Here is a 26,000-nt window from a genome sequence, read left to right as displayed (position 1 = left end):
ATTTTATTTATTTTGTTTTTGGTTTAAGTAATCTCTACACCCAGCATGGGGCTCGAACTCAACAACCCTGAGATCAAGAGTCGCATGCTCCACCAACTGAGCCAGCTAGGCACCCCGGGAAATTGTGTTTCTAAAATAGAGTTCACTTTATGTACTTGCTACGGCCAGCCCTCGGTTATCCTCACTGATGGTTACAATTAATCCAGATTATAAATAATCCCAAAACATTTGAATCTGGAATATGTCATATGGACAACTTGTTTTGTACTTCCTAAGTACCTACAATTTGAGGGAAGGTGGAAAAAGAGAAGTCTGAGAATATAAAGAGGAAGGTAGCTTAAGCCTTAAAAGAATGATCCACATGTAAGGACTGGAAAATTGTCTATACAGTACACATTCATTAGTTAAACTAGAAAACTTCAAAGATCTTACAAAATGTATTTCACATCTTCAACTTTATTTGTAAATCATTTGAAAACTTAGCATTTACTTTCCTTCACTGATAAGTTTCTACCTAATAATTGACTAAAACTGGAGGAGAGTGGGGCAGTATGATAATTTATCTGCTACATTGTGAAATACAAATGTACTTCCTGTTCTTTGAAGGGTGTCGGGAATAGCCCATTTTAGAAAAGATTTCAAATTTGCGGAAATTTTCATGTAAACCTTGAGACTAAAGGAAAGATAGTGTGATCTGAGGTTACAGAAATGTTTTCTTTAATTATTTCTCTGTCGGGGTCATTCCAGATTTCACAAAGGGGACGTCCTCATCACTGCATCAACTGGAATGATGACGGAAGCTGAAGGAGAGAAGTGGGGTCTGGTTCCCACACACGCATATGCTGTTTTGGATATTAGAGAGTTCAAGGTTTTGCTTTACATTTTTTCCTCCTTTCTCTTACTTAATAGTAAGACATTGCAAGGATCCCTACTAGTATAATAGACTTTTGAATACTGACAAGTCAAGGTTTGGATGAAGTTTTAAAAATCATTCCGCCTATGTTCCATTAAATAATTTGACCTCACCATTGGAAATTATGAAATCAAAAGATGGGAAATGTAATGACAAGGACAGATACTGATGACAAAACAGACATGCTGTATGCCTCTTTTTATTGTTCATAAAAGTAAAGGGTTGAGGGGCGCCTGGGTGGCTCAGTCGGTTGAGCGTCCGACTTCAGCTCAGGTCACGATCTCGCGGTCCGTGAGTTCGAGCCCCGCGTCGGGCTCTGGGCTGATGGCTCGGAGCCTGGAGCCTGCTTCCGATTCTGTGTCTCCCTCTCTCTCTGCCCCTCCCCCGTTCATGCTCTGTCTCTCTCTGTCTCAAAAATAAATAAATGTTAAAAAAAAAAAATTAAAAAAAAAAAAAAAAGTAAAGGGTTGAGATAAATACACAGCCCTCAAGGTTCCAGACTATACTCTGGCGTTAGGGTCAGTTATAGTGTTAGGCTGTAGAGCATGGTAGATTTCAATAAATATTTGTGAAAGGACAGAAAATAAGAGAGTGTCTGTGAATAAGAAACATGCCATTGGTTTTGCAAATGTTTCTCTTCCTAGTTGCCCTCACGTACTTCAGACCCTGGCCCTGTGCTCTGGTGTTGGAATGGTTGACTTCATTACTTCTCAGGTTATTGATTAGTTATTTTCAACTGAAAAATAGGTCTGTTCTACGGATTAGAAAATACAAAGATTACAGGAGGATTCATTTTCCCTGATGTTATATAGTACCTGAGCTATGCAGTCACTAGAAAGTTTAGCCATGTGTTCCACTTTCCCCTGTTTCAACTTACAGAAGGAAGTAGTTATCAATCAGTAATGACAGTGTTCCACTGTGTATTTATTAGATTGATCTTCTTAGATGACACAGGCAATTATATGCAATTATATGAATTATGAAGGCAATAGGGACCTGCTGCAACATTGTTTTTCAAGTCTTTATAGTCTCAAGGCTTTCTAAATCAGCCACTCGTGTATCCCTAACCATACTGTGTAGAATTATGTATTCCTTTAAAAGTAGCATAAAATTTGATGACTTAAAGCAAAAAAATTAAAAATATATGAAATTGAATAAGTTGAGAGCTTTGTGTTTTAGAAATGTGATTTTCCACAAACATCAGTCAAAACATTAGGAATAACAGTTGCTATTATTTAGTACTATGTGTATGTTATTTTATTGTTAAAACATCCTGATAGGTGATCAATAGTGAGGTAATAGTAAGATAATTAAATTTAGATAATGAAAGTCAATATGGAAGTTTAATCTTGAATTTGAGGAAATTTTCTGTGAAGATTATATCATTTACAAGGCTATTTTTCTGATTGTTTAGAGGAAACTAGACAGATAACATGCTTATGAGAGAAATAGGCATCTGTGGTTTGACCTGAAAACAAAACATTTAAAAATTTGCTGAATGTCAGTAAAGAATTTCAAATAATAGGCTTTTAAAAAAATCAGAAGCATTATTCACATAGTATCAGTTCCACATGGCAGTTATTTCGTAGAGATTAAGGCATTTTAGAGCCTGTGTAGATGGAGTAAACTGTGGCCCCAAGACAGGTTTCTTCACTCTGTTCATATGTGTGCTTTATGGTCATATCTTAATTCTGTGCAAATCCCTGATCAAAAGCGGTATTACCCAGCTTGAGCAGACATCTCACCTTGTGGAGTTGACCCTGCTCTCCTTTTGCTTACATGAACTCTTTGTAGTCAGTGTTGATCTTTATCTAAAGGCTTCTTCATGTGTTAAAATTTTTAGGGGTTTTCTCTAGTATCTTTGATTGGTTATACATTTGGTGAGTTTCCTGGGTTCATCATTTTCATGTTATTTTTGCTGTCTGTATTTTGAGATCATTCCTTAGTTCTGACTTGTATTTGAAAATATTTCCAGGGGTGCCTGGGTGGCTCAGTCAGTTAAGCGTCCAACTCTTAATCTCGGCTCAGGTTGCAATCTCGTGACCTTGAACTTGAGCCCTGCATTGGGCTCCATGCTGACAGCGCGGAGCCTGCTTGAAATTCTCTCTCCCTCTCTCTCTGCCCCTACCCTACTCGTGGTCTCCCTCCTTCTCTCTCTCTCTCTCTCTCAAAATAAACTTAAAAAAAAATATTTCCAAAAATATTTCTCTCCCTGAGGCATTAATTTCTAGAACCTCTGTTGTGCAGGTAGACCTAATCTTAAACTAAAGCTACTGCCAATCTTCTATCATTTGTGAGTTTCTTCATTAAAGAAGATTTTATTAACACTTGTGTGAAAATGTTATCCTTTTTGTTTGTCTCTAACCAGCTTGAGTTTTCTAAGATCTTTTCTAAGATCTAAGACTTTAGTCTCAGCAGTCCTTTGGGTCATTTTTTTTGTCTCCTCCTTAAGGTGATATTCCATAGTCTACTATGAAGATACATCTCGGTCTCAGCCTGCTGTCTCTAAGTGCAGCAAGTCTCACCAAGGGATTTCTGAATCCATCCACGATGTTGCATTTGCTGCCACGTGGAAATAACTTTGAAAATGGGACGTTTCATCATAAACCAGATCCAGATCCTTTTTTAGTCTAACATTTCTTCCCCTATTCAGGGCCTCTGACTTGTAGGCTCTCTATTCAAACAAAATCTACAGCTATATCTTAGTGTCCTTGAATGTCAGTGATTGCTCAGACCTGCCCCAGAAAAGCTTAGCAGCAATTTCCTCTCTTTTATATTCCTTTTTAAAGAAGTGTTAGACTTCTGGGGCACTTGTGGCTCCGTTGAACATCTGACTCTTGATTTCCAGTTTGGGTCATGATCTCCTGGTTTACGGGATTGAGCGCTAGGTCCAGCTCTGCACTGGTAGCGCTTGGGTACTGCTTGGGATTCTCGCTCTTCCTCGCTCTGGCCCTCCCCCCACTTGTGCACTCACGCGCTCTCTCTCAAAAACTTAAAGTGATAGAGTTCTGAAATAAGGCACGTTTCCTGTTTATGTAGAACTAGGTTTAATGAAAAAAATAGTAAATTAGAGTTAAGTATCTGTGTGGCAGGGGCAAGAGTGGACAAGTGGTAAGAAAACACTGAGAAAAGGAATTTGAAGATTCCTGAGAGGAATGAGTCTTATGTCTAGAAATCACATCTATCCCAGGCTATGATTTGCCACATTTAAAAATAGGAGAGGAATGTGTTTTTCAAAAACGTCCCCCAGTTTATGACTTCATTAGAAAATTAATACGATTTCCTAATTTGACTGCCTGAAATAAGACAAATACCCTTCTGGATTTACAAGCTCTTTGGATTTTCTGAGTCCATGTAATCAGTTCTGTAGACATACAAATATGTAGACATATTTGTTGAGCACTTACCATAACCTTAACGCTCGGTTTTATAAGCTCAGTGGAGACTTTTGAAAAGGACAATAGTGTTACCATTGCAGGGAGTGTACGATCTCACTGGGGAGTCAAGGCTGGTACATTTGCACAAGTAGGAAGCAAGATACAATGGGAACTTATTTGTTTTAAACTAAAGTAATACGCAGTGTTAGCACTAAAATGTTTAAAGAAAAGGTAGTAATTAATTAAAAGGAGAAGAAAACTGATTGCTAAATATTTTGCATACATCATTTAATCTTCACAAGAGTGTTCTAGGAAACATTGTAATTTTTATTTTACGTGTGAATAAACAAATGCTCAGAGAGAGAGTAAATGATCCCCACCCAAGGCCCATAAAACTGATAGAGCTGGTGTTCGGTCCCATTTCATTCTGACTCCAAAGTCCATGTTCTTTTCCTCTTCACTGCTTCAGTCTGCACTGAGAGAGGGTCAGTGGAGGAAAAAGCTAAGGAGGACCTGACAGGATCTGAAGGGAGGGTGGTCACAAGGGATCAGAAAGGGCCTTCTGGGGAAGGGAGACAGCATGGTAAATCCCTTTCGACGTAAAACTGAATAAGGATTATTTGTGGGAATTTTGTGAGGAAAGACTAAGTTAGAGCCAAAGATACATGGGGTATGAATACTGGAAAATAAAGTGGGGCCAGAGCAGAGTAGGCTTTGAAAGGATGGGAAAGTCTTGATGCTCTAAGGCAGCACCATGCAAAAGAACCTCCTACCGTGATGGAAATATTGTGTATCTGGGCTGCGCATTAACTGCTAGCTGCACGTGGTCCTTGGATACTTGGAATGTGGTTTGTGTGACTAAGGAGCTGATTTTTAAATTTTAAAAAATTTTAATTATCACCTGTGGTTAGTGACTACCATACGGACAGCATAGCCCTCAGGAATAGGTAGCCATTTACAGTTTTTGATCAGATGTGTGACCTAGTGAAAGTGTTGATTAAAGAATATTTCAACTGGATTTGGAAGGAAAAGTGTTCAAATATAATTAATTAAAAATAGGGTAAAACTCTTTTGCAACTTTATCTCCTGCTTTTTTATTAATAGGGGCTGCGATTTATCCAACTGAAAAATCCTTGGAGTCATTTACGTTGGAAAGGAAGATACAGTGAAAATGATGTAAAAAACTGGACCCCAGAGTTACAAAAATATTTAAACTTTGATCCTCGAACAGCTCAGAAAATAGACAATGGTAAGTATCTTTAATTTTAATACCATTTGATCTTTAAATAACACGGTTTCATAATATGAAAGGTATTTATTCACGTCATTTATCATTAAGATATTTTATGGATTAACAGACATCTAATTTTCAGGAATATTTTGGATTTCATGGGATGATCTCTGCCAGTATTATGATGTGATTTATTTGAGTTGGAATCCAGGTCTTTTTAAAGAATCAACATGTATTCACAGGTAACTTTTTTGCACATTTCAGAATATGCTTTATGGTAGTCTCTACTTTTTTCATATATAAGGATTCATTTATGAAGGATTAAGTTATATATATATTATATCATTTATGAAGACCAGCATTCTTTTTGCCATGCCCACAGATGACTGCCATGTAGTTATTTTGTTTATGTATTTCTCAGTTATGCCAAAAAATTTTTAAACAATAAAACAAAAATCCTGATAACTTAGTTGTATTAGAGACACAAAGATTTTAAAAATAGTGTTCTACTTTAGCTCAATGAGAAATTAATTACTACTTTCTTTGTTGACTTTATCTTTTAGTACTTGGGATGCTAAGCAAGGACCTGTGAAAGATGCCTATAGCCTGGCTAACAATCCCCAGTACAAACTGGAGGTGCAGTGTCCACAAGGGGGCGCTGCAGTTTGGGTTTTGCTCAGCAGACACATAACAGACAAGGTACTGATCCCTTCCTTATATATCTATCCCATACAGAAACTTTAAAAAATGTAATTAGACCAATGTGAACAAGATATGTAATTTGATCACCAGCCTGTTTCATTTATGTAAGTGGCTTGAAAATAGTGTAGTATTAGGTAAATGTTTTCCTCTAAGGAAATTGATATACTTACAATCTTGTTCAGAAATCATCTTTGAAGAAAAATGGGAGTTTATGCTTTTCAGTGAGGGTTTTGAGGTTGATTATATATGCTTTAGGTCTTAAGAGTATCAACATTAAAATACTCTGAAGGGGGTTTGGAGATGTTAAATCATTAGGCCTGATTCTGTAAAGGGAAACTTACCATAATCTTAATAGCCTTAGTCTTGTTTAATGTATTACTTTATACAGTGTAGTCATCCTTGAAATGAATTTAATTCAGAGAACATTTTTTATAGCACTAAGTAGCTTAAATGCTCTTAAAATTTGAATTTTCTTCCCACTTAAGAGCATTGTGAGCCCGTTTTCCTAACTACATTGGATTCTTTGTACTTTTAGGATGATTTTGCCAATAATCGAGAATTTATCACAATGGTTGTATACAAGACTGATGGAAAAAAAGTTTATTACCCAGGTATGTTTGGTAGACAAACATTCAGACAAACAATTGAAATTTTATTTACCTGATTACATTTAAAATGACACGCTTTACATAGATAATATGCAGAAATAATAATGCTGATAGACTAACAAAAACCACTCATACAGACGAGGTGGTATTTATACTACTTTTGTGTTTTGTTTTGATTTGTTTTTAATTTAGAGACCTCAGGAATTTGGGATTCCTATATTCTTATATGTTGCTGTCAGAGTTTTATTTCTAAAACTAATATCTTTTTCTCTGATCAAAAATTCTGTGGTTTTTCCCTGAACTCCTGGATAAAATCTAAGCTCTTTGGCATGGTTTATAAGGCTTTTGATATTCTGACCTTAACCTTCCTGTCACCTTTTATCTCATGCCATAGCTTTTCACAGTACCCTCAGTGAGGTACTGGCTACTCCTGAACATACCATGCCCTTGTTTCCCCTCTTTTCATACAGTTTCTTCTCCTAAGGATCTCTCTCCTCCTTGTCCTCTACCCATTTTTTTCCTTTTACCCTAGTTTGTGTAATGAACATGGGTAATATCCAGCTTATATGTTACTTCTCTGTGATAACCTTTCTGCCAGGCAAAGTGAATCTTTCCCTCTGTAGGACTCCTGAGGCATTTAACATGCTGTGTTGAAACCACTTTGCTTTCACATTTTAAAAAAAGTTTATCACATGTTAAATGATAGGAACTGTTAGTTTATGTTCTTGTTGGAGAAACAGATAATAAGAAAAATACCAGATAGTGATATGTGTGTAAAGAGATAAATGGGGTCATGTGTTAGTGACTGTTTGGTTGCTTTGGTTAGGTGGCCATGGAGGGCCTCTTTGGGAAAGGATAAGAGGAACCCTAAATGACAAAAAGGAATCAGTCATGTAAAGAAATCGAGGGAAAAGCAGTACAGGCAGAGGGAAGAACAAATACAAGGACTCTGAAATGAGAAAAAGAAACAGAAAAAAGACCAGTAGGCCAAGGGTGGTGTGATATCAAGAAGTCAGAAAGATATGCAGGCTCAGATCACATGATGTTCTGTAAGCCACAAGGATTTGGATTTCATTCTCAGTGTGTTGGGAAATCTTTGGAGGGCCTTGATCAGGAAAATGACTTGATAGAAGCTTTTTTTTAAAGAACATTCTCTGTAGAATATATTGGAGGGGGCAAAAAAATAGAAGCAGAGAAACAAATTACATGGTTTTGTATGAGAAATAATGGTGGTTTGAACTTAGTAGAGAAAGAGTGGACAGATTTGGGTTTCAGTAGGATTATCAGGACTTGAGTTGATGTAGGGGGCAAAGAGGAATCAAGACTGATTCCTGTTTTTTGGCTTAATTCATAAAAAGCTGCTGTAACATTTACTGAGATGGGTAAGAGTTGGTGGGGGTGGGGAGGGACCAGTTTTGTTCTGGAGTAAAATCAAAAGTAAATTTTGTGGTTTTGTTACATTTAAGATATCTATTAGATATGCAAGTGTATAAACTAAGTAAGCAATTGGATTTGGGGGAAGAGTTCTGGGATAAAGTCCTGCCGTTTGAAGACAGGACTGTATACACTACCAATGGAGAGAGTTGTAGGTACAGAGGTGAACACTCAGAACCTGACCCTGGGATTCAAACATCTTAAAGTTGAGCAGAGGAAGGTTACTGCAAAAAATTAGAACAAAATACCTGATGAAATAGAATAAGGTTTCACATGACCCAAGGAGAGAGAATATTTCATGAGGGAAAGAATGAGCAACTGCATCTGTTGCTATTTTAGAGGTCAGGAAATTTAGGTTAGAGAAGAAACAAATGGACATAGCATCTTGGCAGTCATTGTTGACCTTAACAAGAACAGAGTTGGTGGATAGGTGGACTTATAAGCCCAGTTAGAAGTGAATTGAGGAGAGGCTGGGAGGTAAGGAAGCAATTATTGACAGTTCGTTTAAAAAGGGCAAAGAAATGGGCATTACTGGGGGAGATGAGATGGAAAGTGGTTTTGTTAAGTCTTATTTAATCAGAGGAAAATGATACTCGTACCCATTACACTGTGAAGGTCATGAGGCGGGCACTGATTCCTATCAGTCAATATCCCAAGATATCCTGGAGTGGACAAGGCAGTATGTCTAAGAATTAAAGTTTTAATAGCCAGATTTTCTATTCATATGTTGGCCACTATACAACCAAAAAAACAAATACTGTGGCTATATATTCTTAGCATTAAGATGTTTATATATAGGCTTTCGACCTTCAAAAATATTTTTGTTACTTTTTATTTGGATTCTCTTTTTCTTTTTGTTTTTTTTAAAACAATGCTCCCTCTTACATATAATGATACTGCCTTTTCAGAAAAGAGTACTTTCTGGTTTATAATTTTATTTTCATCACAACACGCTGAAGAAAATTTTTAAAATACTCTGAAATTGTTTCTCATTTCACAGAAGAGTAAACTGAGACATAGAAAGGTTAAAAACCTTGTCCAAGATCACAGATAGGCCCTTTTTCTCTTCACTAGATCACACCACTGTGAGCATTAGAGACTTTGCCTGTTACAGATAGATAGTAAAATGTTAGTTATTTCAATAGATTACATTATAAATATTCAGTGTTCCTAAATAAGCTAAGTGATATAGCATTGATTTTAAATGACATGTACTAATTGACATGCATGAAATGATTCTATTGCATTGGCCTTGATTGAGGAGACATCAGAGAATATATTCGGTAACATTGTTTGTAATAGAAAAATACTGTAAATAATCTGTCAGACTGAATAACTAGATGGGGGTATAAATAAGTCATTCATATAATGGAATATCATGCAGGCAGTTTTAAAAGGAATAAACCGTATCTGTGTAGAACAATATGAATCTTAAAAACATGTTGAGTGCAAAATGAAAGCTTAAAATAAGACCTATGCTGTCCTTTTTTTAGATATATGCCCACAGAAATAACATTCACTCATTCATTCATTTTTAGGGATGTGTGTGTGTTAGCGTCTGAAAAGCCCACTAAATCCATCAGAGTGGAACAGAATAGGACTAAGGGTGGTGTTTAAAAGGGACTTTGTTTTATAAAGAATCTAGTATGACAAAAAGTGTTATTCAGTTATGAATGGTGGGGAATATATCTGTTGGTGGGAAGTATATTTTTATATAGTTCTTTGCATCTTAAAACATTTCCTCAAAACAAAACAAAGCAAAGCCAATCTTGACTTTAAAATCCCGTTAGAGAAAAATGCCACATAAGGCTTACTAGGGATTATTTTATACCTCATTGAATGTATTCCAAAAGATTCCTTTTACTTACTAGAAATTATTTAAAGTTTTAAAGTGTTTAATTACAAAGTTTTAAGTTGAAATTTAAATTCTCTAGTAGCATTATATTTTAAAGATTGAATCAGTTGGGGGGGTCCATCCATTTAATTTTTTTCGTATCATGAATTATAAAACTTAAATTTAAAAACTACAGAAACTAAAGCATAAACCTACTTTTCTGTAGGTGACCCACCTCCATATATTGATGGCATTCGAATTAACAGCCCTCATTATTTGACTAAGATAAAGCTGACCACGCCTGGGACCCATACCTTTACATTAGTGGTTTCTCAGTATGAAAAACAGAATACAATCCATTACACTGTCCGGGTGAGTAAACCAACATACAGTGACAGAACACGATAATATAAAGTACATAATATGCTTGGCCTCATAAGTGGGATTAGCTATAGAAGAAGTTTATATCTGAAAATTGATTGTCCTCTATAAATTTGTGTGTTTATCTGTATATCAGTTCAGTATTAAATTATGCTTCCTGCAGAAAGTAATGCTTTTGAAAAGTAATGTATTTTGAGTGAACATTTTAGTTTTCAGAATAATAATTTAGTCCTAAGGTAATGTGGTATGTTGGACTAATAAGTTCTATTTCAGATCAAGCAGTTAAAAACTTCTTTAACCTCTTTAATACTTTCATTGAGTTAAAAAACACGACTTTGAACTTAGTGAAAGGAAATCAATTGCTTATAAACATACTGTTATCATGTAGCTGGGAAGGTTATTTTAATTTTGTTCTGCATAGGCTGTTTTCCCATACATCAGTAAGGGAGCTCAGTTTGAATAGATTTTTAGAGACATTGGGGAACTGCTTCTACCCCTTTATTCTTCAGATGCAGAAACTGAGGCCTAGCGAAATTGTCCTGAGTCAAACACACAGAAAGCCAGGACAAGAACACCAGCTGTTCAGTTCCCAGTTCATTAAACCTGACTTGATAACTAGGCTGTGTACAGAATCATGGCTTTTATGTATGCCAACTAAGTTTTCAGCCTTCCAATATATTCTTTTATCACTTTGGTATTTTTATAAGTATACACTTTATCAGTACAATAAACTTTTTTCTTTTTTTCAATCACTTTTTTTTTAATCTAGGTATATTCAGCCTGCAGCTTTACTTTTTCAAAGATTCCTTCACCGTACACCTTATCAAAACAGGTAAGAGAATTCTTTCTCTGGGTCATAATCTCAGAAAAATCTTAGAATTCCCTTGCCTTTTTCTCCTTTTCTCACTTTATCTTTCACATTTAACAATTAAACATTCTGAACTTGACAGTAACACAAGGGAAATGTAAGTAGCCTGCAGTCTGGGTTGGAATACGAGATCTTCAGTGAACAACATTCAATGATTCTGTGGGAAGAACTAAAGTTCAAAGAAAGAAGATTATGTAGACTTTGGTCATTAGGGAAGGGTTCATCATGTAGACGAACCTTTAAAGTAGAATTTGAGACTGGTTTTGCAGGGTGTGCTAGATCACACACAGCGGAAGATTCGAGGGAGAATTCATGGCTCCCTTGTCAAATGTTAATTGACCATACATATTTGGGATTGTTTTGATAACCGTAGCTTTATAGCGTAGCTTGAAATCAGAAAGTTTGATATCTCCTGCTTTTTCTTTCTTGGGATTTCTTTGGCAATTCAGGGTCTTTTGTGGTTTCATGTAAACTTTATAGGAGTGTTTTTTTTTACTTGTCATTAGAGTCCTGATAGGGATTGCATTGAATTTATCGATGGCTTTTGGTGGTGTTGACATTTTAACAATATTCTTTCAGTTCATGAACATAGAATACCTTTCCATTTATTTTGTCATCTTCAATTTCTTTTATTAGAATATAGTAGTTTTCAGATTAGAGGTCTTTCACCTCCTTAAATTTATTCCTAAGGATCTTATTGTTTTTGATGTTACTGTAAATGGGATCAGTTTCTTTTTCAGAAAATTTGTTAACAGAAATATTACTGATATTCTGTATGTTAATTTTGTATCCCGCAGCTTTACTGAATTTGTTGATTAAATCTAACAGGTTTTTGGTTGAGTCTTTAGGGTTTTCTATATATAAAATGTCACGTGCAAAGAGAGACAATTTTACTTCTTCCCTCCAATTCTAATACATTTTCTTTTTCTTGCTTGATTGCTCTAGCTAGGACTTCCAGAATTATATTGAATAGCAGTGGTGAGAGTGAACATCCTTGTCTTGTTCTCCTGATCTTAGAGGAGAAGTTTTCAGTTTTTCACCATAGAGTATGATGTTAATTGTGAGCTTGTCATATATGGCCTTTATTATGTTGAGATATGTTCCATCTATGGCTCATTTCTTAGAGAAGAGTTTATATCATGAACAGATACTGAATTTTCTCAAATGCTTTTTCTGCATCTGTTGAGATGATTAGAAGATTGTTTTCTTTTGTTCTGTCTTTTATGATGTATCACATTGACTGATTAGCATATGCTGAACCATCCTTGCATCCCTGGGAATAAATCCCACGTAATTGTGGTGAATGATCGTTTTAATGTGCAGTGGAATTCGATTTGCTAAATATTTTGTTGAAAACATTTATATCTGGGGGCGCCTGGATGTCTCAGTGGAGCATCCAACTCTTAATCTCGGCTCAGGTCATGATCTCACTGGTTCATGAGTTCGAGCCCCATCTCAGGCTCTGTGCTGGCAGCATGGGGCCTGCTTTGGATTCTCTCTTTCTCCCTCTCTCTCTGTGCCTCCCTTATTTGTTCTCCTTCAAAATTAATAAACTTAAAAAAAATGTTTATATCTGTATTCATCAGGGATATATTGGCCTATAGATTTCTTTTTTTTTTTTTTTATAAATGTTTTTATTTATTTTTGAGAGAGAGAAAGAGAGAGAGAGATAGCACATAAGCAGGGGAGGGGCAGAGAGAGACACACACACACACACACACAAACACACAGAATCCAAGGCAGGCTTCAGGCTCTGAGCCATCAGCACAGAGCCCCACACGGGGCTCGAACTTCTGAGCCATGAGATCATGACCTGAGCCCAAGTCAGACGTTCAACTGACTGAGCCACCCAGGCGCCCCAGGCCTGTAGATTTCTTTTCCAGTAGTGTCCTTTTCTGTTGTTGGTATCCCGATAATGCTGGCCTTGTAAAATGAGTTTGGGAGCGCTCTTTGATTTTTTTGGAAGAGCTTGAGAAGCATTGATGTTAATTCTTTTTTACATGTTTGGTAAAATTCACCCGTGAAGTCATCTAGTCCTGGGTTTTTTTTCATCAGGAGATCTTCAGATTACAGATTGTCTCCTTACTGGTAGTTGGTCTATTCAGATTTTCCATTTCTTCTAGGTTGTCTAGTTTGTTAGCATATAGGTGTCCTGTTATGAGCCTTTGAATTTCTATGTTATCAGTTGCAGTGTAGCCTTTTTCATTTATAATTTTATTGACTTGGGTCCTTTTTCTTGCTTAGTCTAAGGGTTTGTTAGTTTTATCTTTTCAAGGAACCAACTTTGTTCATCTTTTTTTTTTTTTTTTTCCTGTTTTCTATTTCATTTATTTCTGCTCTGATCTTTATTATTTCCTTCTGCTAACTTTGGGCTCAGCTTGTTCTTTTTCTAGTTCCTTAAGGCATAAAGTAAGGTTATTTGGGATTTTCCTTGCTTCTTTTTTGTTGCTGTTTATATTATTTTGAGAGAGAGGGAAAGTGCATGAGTTCAGTAGCAGCAGAGAGGGAATCCCAAGCAGGTTCTTTGCTGTCAGTGCAGAGCCTGATGTGGGGCTTGATCCCACTAACAGATCACAACCCTAGCCAAAATCAAGAGTCAGGTGCTTAACTGACTGAGCTACCCAGGTGCCCCATTCTGTGTCTTTTAATTGGAAATTTTAATGCTTATGTTTACATTAATGATAGGTAAGGACTTACTATTGCCATTTTATTGTTTTCTGGTTGTTTTATAGATCCATTCTCTGTTTCTTATCCTGTTGTCTTTTTGTGTGTGTTTTGAAGTCTTTTGGTATAAAATAAGTATGCTCTGACTTTATTGGGTTCTTTTGTGTAATTACTACAGGATTTTTCCTTACTATTACCATGAGGCATACATAAAGTATCTTAAACTTATAATACTTTATTTTAAACTGATAATAACTTAATGACTTCAGTGGAATTCATGTTTTATACTTTTACTTCTCTTCCTCTTCACATTTTAGGTTATTGCTGTTACAGTTTACGTGTTTTTAATATTGCATAACTAATAACAGATTATTGTAGTTATTATTTTTTACTACATTCAGGGTTTTTTAACTTTTAAACTGCAGTGCTAAGTGAATTATGCATCAACTATTACCAAATTCCAGACTCTGACTATATATTTACTATTACCAGTGAGATTTACACTATCTTTTTATGTTTTTATGATATTAATTAGCATTCTTTTACTTCCACTTAATGAACTCCCTTTAGCATTTCTTATAAGGCAGATCTAGGGGTAATGAACTCCCTCAGCTTTTGTTTAGGAAACCCTTTTATCCCTCCATTTCTAAAGGATAGCTTCACCAGGTATAGAATTCTTCAGCACTATTGAGTCTACCTTTCAAACTCTCTACTGATTTCTTCAATTATTGTATATTTCAACTCTAGGATTTGTTTGGGTGTTGTTGTTTTTTTTCTTTGGATGATTGCTATTTCCTTATCAAACTTGTTTTTTCATTCGTTGTTTTCTTAATTTTGTTTTCTTATAGTTCATTAAACATCCTTAAAGATTATTCTCCATTTTTTGACAGTTCATAGATCTCCATTTTCTTAGGGTTATTGGAGCATTATTAGTTTTTTTAGTGATGTCATATTTACCTGCATTTTTGTGATCCTTGGTTTCTTATGTTTGTGAATCTTCGCATTTGAGTAATCAGGCTCCTCTAGCAGACTTTACAGCTTTGTTTGGGCAAGAACAGTTTTCCACCAGTTAGTTTAGTTTGGGTTTCTGGGTGTGTCTGTTGGTATTGGCCTTGGGCAGATTGGGGCCTGCTATGATTGTCTGTTTTTGGGCAAGGCAGCTGTTAGAACTCTGAGGACAGGGATGGCGGTTGTGCCACTAGCTGAGAACAGTTGGGTAGGACTGCTGGCTTGGTCCCTACCCAAATGAGGCTGTGGATCTGGCTGCACAGCTGCTTACATTCTCTGGTCAGCCTTACGTACTACTTGGGACTACTATAGTCAGTAGTAGATCGTAATAGCAGTGAATTAGTTTCCCTGCTTTGGCTGGGCAACAGGACAGGACCCAGGCATTGTGCAGTTCATCGTGCTGGAACCCAAATCAGGCCAGAATGTGCACTGAATTTCCTAGTCCGGAGAGGCCACCAGTGTTGCTCTGCAGACAGGGCAAGCCACAAGCTGTGCTTTGCTCGAGTGCCACTGTGAGCAGGGGTGTTGGGTTTGGCGGCTTCCCATGTGCTCTGGTTAGATTCCTTAGACAGCCTGAAGGTTGTATTCCGTGATGAACGGGGCTACAAATTCCTCGCCTTGTGGGCTCAGCAGGAGATGCAGCTCTTTGTCATCTTAACACAAGCCCACCTATATACCACGTTCCATAACCAAACAAGGCCACAGGCTTTGCTCTGAAAACTATCAGTTCTGCGTACCACTTGGCTAAAGCGCCACTAGAGCGCACAGCATCCAGTAGTTGTCACCAGCCCTTCTGATCAGATTGGGCTGGAAGGCACTCTACAGCAGTTGGAGCTGTGATTCAGCTCCTTGGGTGGGTATGGGCAAACCAGGCTCTAGGGCTGGCAAAACTCGTTCAAGTGTCCAGATCAGGCAGATCTGCACCCCGCCAAGTTCCCTGGTCAGAGAGTACCCTGGACTTGGTTCTGCACGAGCCGATTGCTACTTGGACACCGCAGGTATGAATTCAGTCTGCCAAGGTCCATGCGCTGGTTGTTGCAAGCTCCCCCCCCTCCACTGCCGCAGATTGCCCTGCAGTCCTCATGGTGGAAGGTCAGAGTAAGGGCTTCTGCAGAGTAATCCATAATGCTGGGGGATGCTGGTTGGCCACTGGAGTAATCGGACTCGGGAGACCTGTCCACATGGTGCAGTGCTGGCCTAGAGACAATGGGGCCCACAAGTATTATTTCTCTTCGCCTTCTAAGGCAGTTTGTCCTGGTCTCTGTGGTGCACGGGGGTCCTTCAGTCTCACCCCCATGTTTAGGATTCTCTCAGTGGTGTCCTACTCTTGAATAGCTGTGTTGTCCTTATGAGTGGGAGCAAAGGAGGAGGAACCTTTGTTGCCATCTTGGTGACCTCATTCCCTTTCTAAAGTCTTTAAAGTAGAATTGGAGAAAGAGAAGTTTTATTAATACAGAAACTTTGTTTTATTAGATTAATGGAAAGTGGAGTGGTCAGAGTGCTGGAGGATGTGGAAATTTCCAGGAAACTCACAAAAATAACCCCATCTACCAGTTCCATATAGAAAAGACTGGGCCATTACTGATTGAGCTAAGAGGACCAAGGTTTGTGATTAAGTAACTTTCTTAAATTAATATCTTCTTAAAAATGAGTTTAGTGGAACACAGTAGGGTTTTGAAACAGACTTATGCATATACATGCACTTGATTAATGAAAAAGATGGCATTGCAGAGGAGTGGGGGAAGGATGGTCTGTTGAGTAAATGTGCTGAAATAATTGAGTATCCGTGTGCCAAAAAGGTCATTAGACAGCTTTCTCACATCAAATCTATGTTAATGACTACAGGACAAAGATTTATAAATATGCTACATTAGTAAAAAAGAAAAAAAAAATCGAGTTTAAAAAAAAATAAAAACTCAAATAGGCATGACGTAAGAGGAAGAGTCCCAAATGGCTAATAAACCATTATAAGAGCCAACCATTTGTAACAACCCAAGTGTTCATCATGGCATTGAAGATTATAGAATAGTCCTAGAGTCCTGCATGACAATGAAAATAAATTACAACTACCCAGAATAAGATAGAGAAGTCTTAAAAACAATGCTGAGCAGAAGCCACACATAACAGAACGTCAGCTATGTGATTCCACTTCTGTGAAGTCAGGCAAAACTAAACTATTATCTAAAGATGCACACTTAGGTTATCCAACTGTATAAAAGCAAGAAAGGAGGAGGTTAGAGATTGGGTGAGATAGGTGAAGGGGATTCAGAGGCACAAACTTCCAGTTATAAGTCAGAAAGATGAAAAGTACAACATAGAGAATACGGTCAATAATATTGTTATGTGGTGACTACAATTACCCTGGTGAGCATGACATAGAGAACTGTCGAATCACTATGTTGTATTCCTGAAATTGATATGTCAACCAAGCTTTTTTTTAAAAAAGCAAGGAAGTGTTAAATGTTTGCTTTATGGGGACAGGATTTGTAAGGAAAGGAGCGTACAGGGACTTCTGTGGTGCAGAGAGGGTTGTATTGATTTAGGTAGTGGCAACCCGTATGTGTATTCATTTATAGGTTATTCTGTGTACGTTGTGTTGTTTTATCTTTTTTTTTTTTTTAATGTTTATTTTTGAGACAGAGACAGAGCATGAACGGGGGAGGGGCAGAGAGAGAGAGGGAGACACAGAATTGGAAGCAGGCTCCAGGCTCTGAGCCATCAGCCCAGAGCCTGACGCAGGGCTCGAACTCACAGACCACGAGGTGGTGACCTGAGCTGAAGTCGGACGCTTAACCGACTGAGCCACCCAGGCGCCCCTGTGTTTTTCAACTTAAAAAGGTTTAAAGCACACAGAATAAGAATAGTACATATTTCTAAATAAAACAATTTTTGCCTTTTTTACAAACTACTTCAAAAACTCAATCCTTTAGATGTGGTTAAGCTATTTTTCTACAGTTTGATAGGTGAAATAATGTATTTAGTTGCCCTTTTGTATTCGTCAATAGAGTAAAAGCGTTTGAGTGTGTATTTTTTCCTTTGCCTATTCACGTCTTTTGCCCATTTTTCTCTTGGAATTGTCATGTTTTTCTGAATTGTAAGCATGAATAAGGATCAGTAGCATGTATTTGCAAATATTTTTCCCAGATTGTGTTTTGTTTTGGTTTTTTTGCATAGAGAAAAATTTCCATTTTAAAGTAATCAGACCTGTCTTTTCTGGTTTATTTTGCTATGGGCAGGAAATCTCACCCCAATATCAAATTTTTACATTTTTCTAGTTCTTTTATGGTTTACTGTTAACATCCACATAGAATGTATATTTGGTGTGAATACAATTTGACAGGGTTTTTTTTTCCCCTAAATTTGTCACTTCATCATCTTAATCCTGTCTTTACTGATTTAGAATGTCATGTTTACTATATGCTTATTACTTTTGTAAATTTAGGTTTTATTTCAGGGCTTTCCCTCTCCTTCCACTTTTTCTGCATACAAAGACAGTATTTTACCACTGAAATTCCACAGTATTCTCTTGAGAGCCTGTGGTAAAAATAGTTTCTTCTAAAGTAAGTTTAATATTAATCTCCATACCTTCAATTTAAAAATATAAATGGGGGGCGCCTGGGTGGCGCAGTCGGTTAAGCGTCCGACTTCAGCCAGGTCACGATCTCGCGGTCCGTGAGTTCGAGCCCCGCGTCGGGCTCTGGGCTGATGGCTCAGAGCCTGGAGCCTGTTTCCGATTCTGTGTCTCCCTCTCTCTCTGCCCCTCCCCCGTTCATGCTCTGTCTCTCTCTGTCCCAAAAATAAATAAATGTTGAAAAAAAAAAAAAATTTAAAAAAAAATAAAAAATAAAAAAAAATAAAAATATAAATGGTATTTTGTATAATTAAGAGTAAAAATAGTATGCATTTCAGAGTGTTGCCTGCTCCTAAAGCTTTAGAAAGCATATGCTTGATTTAATAGTATATCTGTACTTTTAGGTATGTGTTTGATACTACTTAATAACAGTAATTGGTTTTTGTTGTTGTTGTTGGCAGGCAATATAGTGTTGGATTTGAGGTTGTAACAGTTTCCATGGTGGGAGACCCTGGTCCCCATGGCTTTCAGAGGAAATCTAGTGGTGACTATAGGTAATGTTGGCACTTTGCATCTAATTTGTACTTTACTTTCTGTGGCTTCATCTTCTGTAAACTTTGTTCTCATTTTCCTTGCATACAGGTGTGGGTTTTGCTACCTGGAATTAGAAAATATACCTGCCGGGATCTACAATATCATTCCTAGTACTTTTTTGCCTAAACAAGAAGGACCTTTTTTCTTGGACTTCAATAGTGTTATCCCCATCAAGACAACACAACTTCAATGATGCAGATTTCAGCATTTACTGGATTTTATACTTACCGAACATCAACTCTTCGAATGAAGACAGAAACCCTCAGAACAGAATTAAATCTCTAAAAATGTCACAGTGGGATCTGGTGCTTGGGTCACAGTGTTTAGAAATGTATGTAGTCAGAATTACCCTAAATCACTTAGAAGTCCTAGTTCCACGGTTTTGTGTGTACAAGGAGTTGGTTTGCATTGAGGGGCCACATCTTATAAAAGCACGTGCTGATGATTAAAGGTTAGACTCCGCACTGTGAGATGCCTTTGCTGAAAGAGCTGTGACCAGATAGCAACAGGACATATCCGCTCACATGGTGGAACAGTAGGCTGACATAGATCCTGAAATACTTATATTTGTCTTTTGGCAAAGCATGTCGTAAGTTAAACTTGCTTGTGTTGTGACTCTACATCTTGGGCAACGAATTACCAAATGAATCATGTCGCCATAACAGATTTTAATTCTGTACTATGACTTTCAGTGTTTGTGGCCCAGATGTTATGAAAGAATAAAGCTTTAAGAAATATTTTAACTTAGTTAACAATGAAGGTTGTTGAACTTAGGTACCTGTCTCCCATTAATTCATGTGAAGAGAACTGAGATAAATTCATTATTGGAATGCTTATTTTTTATCAGGCTGACTGAAGGTAATAATCTTAAAAACTGCTCTTATGGTGACACTGAAGAAAATACAGTGGAAAATTTAATATATATGGTAACTGTGGTTGCATTTAGAGCAACTGCCAAGGTACTACTGCCGTGTATAAATTCCCAGTTTACATAAAAATCCATCAGAGCAGAATGATGCTCAAGGTTTTAAACATCTGAAAATAAGGTGGAATTTTTCATTGTCTCTGCTTTATAATTATCACAACTTATTTTGTATTTCTACTTCCTTTAATTGAAATAAAATCTTTATACTTATGGAAACTGCATAGTTTAACCTAGAGAAATTTTTAAAGGACTTCATCTAGTACATTCCATCTAAATGAAAATTTATACTTCAACAAATCTGTTTCATATTCAGAACAGTGATTTCTACTTTGGTAACTATTTTGTGCTTTCAATTTTAGATGGATTAATTTTCTGTAGCCCTTTAAAAAGAAAAATTTGTAGCGTGAAGTGTATTTTAAACACATGACTGGAACCTTTTGTATTCAATACAGTAAAACCTTCGTTTGCAAGCATAATTCATTCCAGAAACATGCTTGTAATCCAAAGCACTTGTATATCAAAGTGAATTTCTCCATAAGAAATAATGGAAACTCAGTCGATTCATTCCACAACCCAAATAAATTCGTATAAAAATGATTATAACAACACTGTAATACAAAATATAAAGAAAAAAATCTGCACTTACCTTTGAAAACCTTCGTGGCTAGTGTGACGGAGACGAGAGAGGAGGGTGATTGTGTAGGACGACTTTCCCTATAATGGAATCACGGCTATCGGCTCAATGGAAACTTTTTCTTTTTGTGTGACTTTAACAACCTATCCAATGACATTTGCTTTTTTGTCTCCTTTTGAGGATATCGTGGAAATGTGACATTGTGTTGTCGTTAAACAGATTCATCGCTCACACTGCTACAGCCTTATTCGAGTGGTGCTTTTCTACAAAATTTTGCACTGTTTTCCACATTTTACACATCTCCCTAATTTCATTTGAAGTGAGGGATTCCTCTTAGATGAGACGCAGACGTAGACTTCTTATAAAATCTTGCAATTTCGGCCACTTGCATACCTTGCTCCTACTTCTCGATGACTTCTTAACTTCCGCCGTAATGATCTCCTCCGCCTTACTGCTTTTCTTTTCAACCTTTTTCCGCACTCGGGCCATTGTATATGCTCGCACAGATATGGACTACAGTATTAATAAACTTGTCATATACTGTATTTAATGTTACTGGCAATAAGGAAAGGTTCTACATCTGCAGGCAGCCTGACCTAGAATGAAGCAAAGCATTCCTAAGTTTACTCTTGTATGGAAAAGCAAAGGACTGTCCGTAGGTGCTTTGAAATGACAAAAACTACACTAGGGCCAGTTATAGGCACCTCCCAACATTCTGAAAAATCATTGATTTCTGCTGAACACTATAGCCTGAGACTGAGCATGGGAGACGATCACCCACAATCCCACAGAGAGAACGAACCACCGCTGGCTAAGTTGTGATCATGTGACATTCAGCATCGCATACTACTATTGCAAGACCTGGCTCATGTATCAACTTAAAATTAGAAATCTTTGCTCGTCTTGCAGAACATTCACAGAACAAGTTACCACAATCCAAGATTTTACTGTATATTGTACAGGGTGGAAAGTGAAATAAGACCGAATCCCTGCCTTCAAAATTCTAATAGAGGCCTACACATGAGCAATACACTGTTGAATTCTATAATAGAGCTCCACGCATGGTGCTACAGACATAGCAGACCAGGTGTGGCTGGACCAACACAGAAAACAGATCCTCAACTAGAGGCACATGACAATCACCTGGGGGAGCTTTTAAAAGCTCAGTACCCAAGTATACCCCAAATCAATAATACTGGTCTCTAGGGTTAAGATCAGGGAGTTTTTAAGCTTCCCAGGAGACTCAAGCGCAGCCGACTGAGACGCATTCCTCCAACACCATCACCTTGTCTACTTTTCCCCGATGCCGTGTCTCCTTACCGCTCAGCTTTAGTAGCAGCCAAAGTAGAATTCTAACTCAAACCTTGGTAATCGGGACTTCAATTATTAGGACCCAGGACCTTAACTGGAAATGAGGACCGATGGTCACTGCGTTCCATGCCCCTCCTTGAAGCAGGCTGCTTAGAATGGAAGATTTAGGCAACGTCGGGGTTTGTTCTTTGAAGACACAGAAAGGTAAACATTTTCTGAAGCCATTTTTATTACACTCAAGGAATTAAGACAAGTACAAAATAACCTTGGAATTAGGATACTGGATCAGTCATTAAAAAAGGAGAAAACACTATAGTATGAAGAGATTTACAAATGACTAAAATAGACAAGCTGTGTCAGAATTCACAGACAACTTGAAATGGGTTTGCTTTTTTTTTCCTTTTAGAAATGCTAACTTTTCTTAACAAAAAAGGACAAATAAAATACAGTGCTCTAAATACGTGTAACCGTGAAAACATTAAAGAAAAGCAATCTTAACACTTACTACTATTAGCATAACAGACTTCATTGCTTCTATTTAACAGCCTGTGCCAACACATGCCTACTCCCTTTCCTATCTTTAAGGAACGATTCCCTCTAAGAAATACTAATGCAGCATAACCCTTAAATAATTTATGTTTAAAGTCACAACCTACAGAGAAATTGACACCTTGTCAATCTAGATATAACAATGGCAACCATTCTTCACATGCACTTCTCTTAAGAATCAAGTCCCTTGGCTGGCAGGATAAGGTTTATGCTACAGACTCTTCTCTCCCACAGCCACAAATCACCTTCTATGGTATGTCCCTGCTACTCTCCATCCCTCCCATCCCCACGTTGGCATTCACCTTTCCCACCCCAAAAAGTGCAGTTCGTGGTAACCTTTATAGAAAATGGTTCTAATGGGTATCCCAGCTTATATGCTTTTTTAAAAGCCCCTTCCGAATACCAGAGGTGGTGAAAAGGAATCGTGTTCTTGGATTTTTTTTTTTTTTTTTTTTTTAAGCCTTTGCTGGGTCAAAAAGGTGTTTTCTGAAGATGTGAGTTTTGTTCTTGTGTTTTTTCATTTAGATCCCCTGGGATGTAAAGGAGAGAACATCTCCCATTTTCCCAAACTGAGGGTAAGAGAAAGGAAAGAGGAGCAAGCTGTTGACCCCAGGTTGGCTCAGCTTCCCAGTCCCTTTCCTGGCTCTGGTTCTTTCACAGGAACTAGTTATTGCTTCCACAACACGGTCACAGGTAATATTCCACAAAGGCTGTGACCCTGGTCACAGTCCACCGCAACAACGCCTCTGCTCTGAAAAACAAACCAGCCCAAGAGCTCTTTCCCAGAAGAATACTCTTCAGCCCTCACGGTCACAACTTCATTAGTGCAGTGTAAACACTTAAGATTTGGCATGTATTAAATGATAATTGGCACAAGGTTCTCCATACAGCTCCATGTATAAATACGGATATGCCCTTGGGCCCGGGCTTCGGATGGGTCAGCCAATCTGCACCGTTTTTATGTCAGCAATAATCCCGTCTCTTCCCTTTGAGCACTGGAGGGAGAGCTGCTTCATCCTGTTCTCCAAGGCCTGGCCCTCTCGGGCGCTGCTGCTTTGGCTCTTGCCACTGCTGTTGCCGAGACCTCGATTGTTGTTGGCTTTGTCGCTTGTTTTATTCTCTGCCCCTTCTGCCCTGTCTCCTACAGAAACGCAAAGATTATTGAGTGAGTACTGACAGTTCTAAGAGTCACCTGGGCCCGAGCCAACTCCGCCCTCTGGGATCTCCCAGCGCTGCCCAGCCGTGCCTGTCACAGAGCGTTCTCCATCGTGGGATAATCTGTCACATTCATCTAACAGCTGGAAAACAAACCTCTCTGGCCTGCGTTCGTCAAGGGGACGGCTATGATGACAGACCCAGAACCCAACGTGCGCTCTGAAGAAGAGCTCAGGAGCGGAGCCGGGAGCCCCCAGGACGGCAGCTGGCGTCTCAGGGATCGATACCGACCGCGTAACAGCACATTCACAGGGCCCCGTACCACAGCGCCGGGAGTCCTGAGAGCCGGCAGAGGTCTAGAACGGTGCAGGGGTCTGGCTGCCCAGGCAGTGAGTCGTCTGGCATGGCACTACCGGCGAGAGCGCGGTAACTCACCTCGTTCTACCTCACATTCCGGGGAGGAGGCCCCGCTGCATTCGCTGCGAGGGCCCAGCACTGGGAACATCATCCCGAACTCTGACAGAGACACGGGGCTGGGCAGATCCAGACTGCCAGGCCTTACAACCGCAGGGAATTGGTCAGGCATCTCAGACGGGCTCGCTGGTCCTGAACTGAAGCTGGACACAGACTGGGTTTCCGAGTCGTCTTCAGACACAAAGTTGCTGCAGCTGTCGTCTTCAAAGGCCTCGGAGGCCACTAGGATGAGAGAGAACACCGCTCAGGGCTCTGCCCAATAGCCGCCCGGTTCCCTCAACACCTCCAGAAGTGAGTGGCCCCTGCTGGCCAGCAGCGCCACACGGCAAGGGGCCTGCACAATCCTTGCCACCGCGCGCACCCGCCCGAGCCTGCGTGACCGGACTATAAAACAACTTGAAGGGAAGTGGCTGGATCCCATGGGTAGTCCGTGTCCTTGCAACAACTTTCTAGCTCCTGCCCTAGAAGTCAGCGTCTGCTACCTGAAGACATGACCTAAAGGTGGAAGATGAATTCAGCCACAGATCAGGGGCTTTTCTCCACCCCGGGCCCCCGCACAGAGCCACGTGGACGCGGGAAGGCAGCTGGCGCCGTGTGATGCGTACTGAACAAAGCCAGTCAGACTTAGCAGCTTTCATCTTCCACACGGTAGAAGCAGGAGCTGCTAGAAGCAACAGTCCCGTGTGGAGTGTCTGTTGGGGTTTTGTGATCTTCCAGGTAACGTGCATAAAAGACACACTCGGGGCCTAACTAGCTGGGTCACCATTTGCTGCAAAAGGATAAAATTCCTTTACAATGAATGCTCTGTGGCTGGCGCCTCACTCGTTTTGTGGATCAGAATAACCAAGGCCCAGAGGACAGGTCATTCTTGTGGTTTGAAAGCCACTTCAGCCTTTAACTGTTTTCCCCTCAGCCTGCACACGAGCCTGCTTATTAGAGCTTTCGTGTTCTACTCGTCTTCCCTCCTCCCTCATCTTTAAAAACAGCCTCGGTAGCGTCCCCTAGGGGACTACCATAAACGAGAAGTAACTGTAACGCTGAGGACAGAAAACAGGGTCCTATCTGAATTCAGATCCTGCCTCCTCTACTTGCGGTGTAGTCTTGGTCAGGTTACTTAACCTCTCTGAGCTTCATCTTCCTCTCCATATGCAAGGAAGAGTATTAGAGTACCTCACACATCACTGACCCTCAAATTTTAGTTTACCTTCCTTTGGGGCTGGCATTTAAACATTTGTTGACTGAATTTAAAAATTCCTGAGGAAGGAAAACTTTGGAGAGCACCAGGAGGAATGATTCCACAGACAAGGGAAGACAGTGTTCAAAGACAATCTGGAAAGGTTTTCTTAATTCACGCAGGGAAAACTGGACCATTTTCTTACACCATACACAAAAATAAACACAAAATGGATTCAAGACCTACACGTGAGATCTGAAACCATAAAAATACTAGAAGAGCCCACAGGCACTAATGTCTGACATTGGCCATAGCAACATTTGTCTAGATAGGTCTCCTGAGGCAAGGAAGATAAAAGCAAAAATAAGCTATTGGGTTTACTTCAAAATTAAAGCTTCTGCACAATGAAAGAAACTATCAACAAAACTAAATGGCAACCTAATGAATGGGGGAAGATACCTGCAAATCACATATCTGACAAAGGGTTAGTATCCAAAAATGAAGAACTGATACAACTCAACACCCAACAGACAAATAATCCATTTTAAAAATGGGCAGAAGACATGAACAGACATTTCTCCAAAGAAAACACA

The 26,000-nt window shown here is 38.8% G+C and overlaps 2 protein-coding genes across 3 annotated transcripts in view; one reads left to right on the top strand and one right to left on the bottom strand.

The window, feature by feature from the left end:
- The window catches only part of CAPN7 (calpain 7), a 42,831-nt gene extending 22,505 nt beyond the window's left edge, over window positions 1-20,326 (top strand). Inside the window, exons 12-21 of one of the 2 annotated variants that reach the window (XM_025913301.2) lie at window positions 748-868; window positions 5,395-5,539; window positions 5,664-5,763; window positions 6,085-6,220; window positions 6,759-6,834; window positions 10,326-10,471; window positions 11,250-11,312; window positions 16,494-16,624; window positions 19,053-19,145; window positions 19,234-20,326. In XM_025913301.2, coding sequence (XP_025769086.1) covers window positions 748-868; window positions 5,395-5,539; window positions 5,664-5,763; window positions 6,085-6,220; window positions 6,759-6,834; window positions 10,326-10,471; window positions 11,250-11,312; window positions 16,494-16,624; window positions 19,053-19,145; window positions 19,234-19,378 — 1,156 coding nt within the window. In that variant the 3' untranslated portion in view covers window positions 19,379-20,326. The remainder of the gene's footprint in view (window positions 1-747; window positions 869-5,394; window positions 5,540-5,663; window positions 5,764-6,084; window positions 6,221-6,758; window positions 6,835-10,325; window positions 10,472-11,249; window positions 11,313-16,493; window positions 16,625-19,052; window positions 19,146-19,233) is intronic. The other variant, XM_086674257.1, reaches the window with a different exon arrangement.
- A 1,936-nt stretch (window positions 20,327-22,262) lies between these two features.
- The window catches only part of SH3BP5 (SH3 domain binding protein 5), a 77,495-nt gene continuing 73,757 nt past the window's right edge, over window positions 22,263-26,000 (bottom strand). The window contains exons 8-9 of the mRNA XM_025913389.2: window positions 24,195-24,455; window positions 22,263-23,745 (exon numbers count right to left, since the gene is read on the bottom strand). Coding sequence (XP_025769174.2) covers window positions 23,543-23,745; window positions 24,195-24,455 — 464 coding nt within the window. The 3' untranslated portion in view covers window positions 22,263-23,542. The remainder of the gene's footprint in view (window positions 23,746-24,194; window positions 24,456-26,000) is intronic.

The sequence above is a fragment of the Puma concolor genome, chromosome C2 (assembly GCF_028749965.1).
Source record: "Puma concolor isolate L17-30 chromosome C2, mPumCon1.1.hap2, whole genome shotgun sequence".
Lineage (NCBI taxonomy): Eukaryota > Metazoa > Chordata > Mammalia > Carnivora > Felidae > Puma > Puma concolor.
Note: the sequence above shows the minus strand (reverse complement) of the source record. Positions and strands in the feature narration are given on the sequence as shown.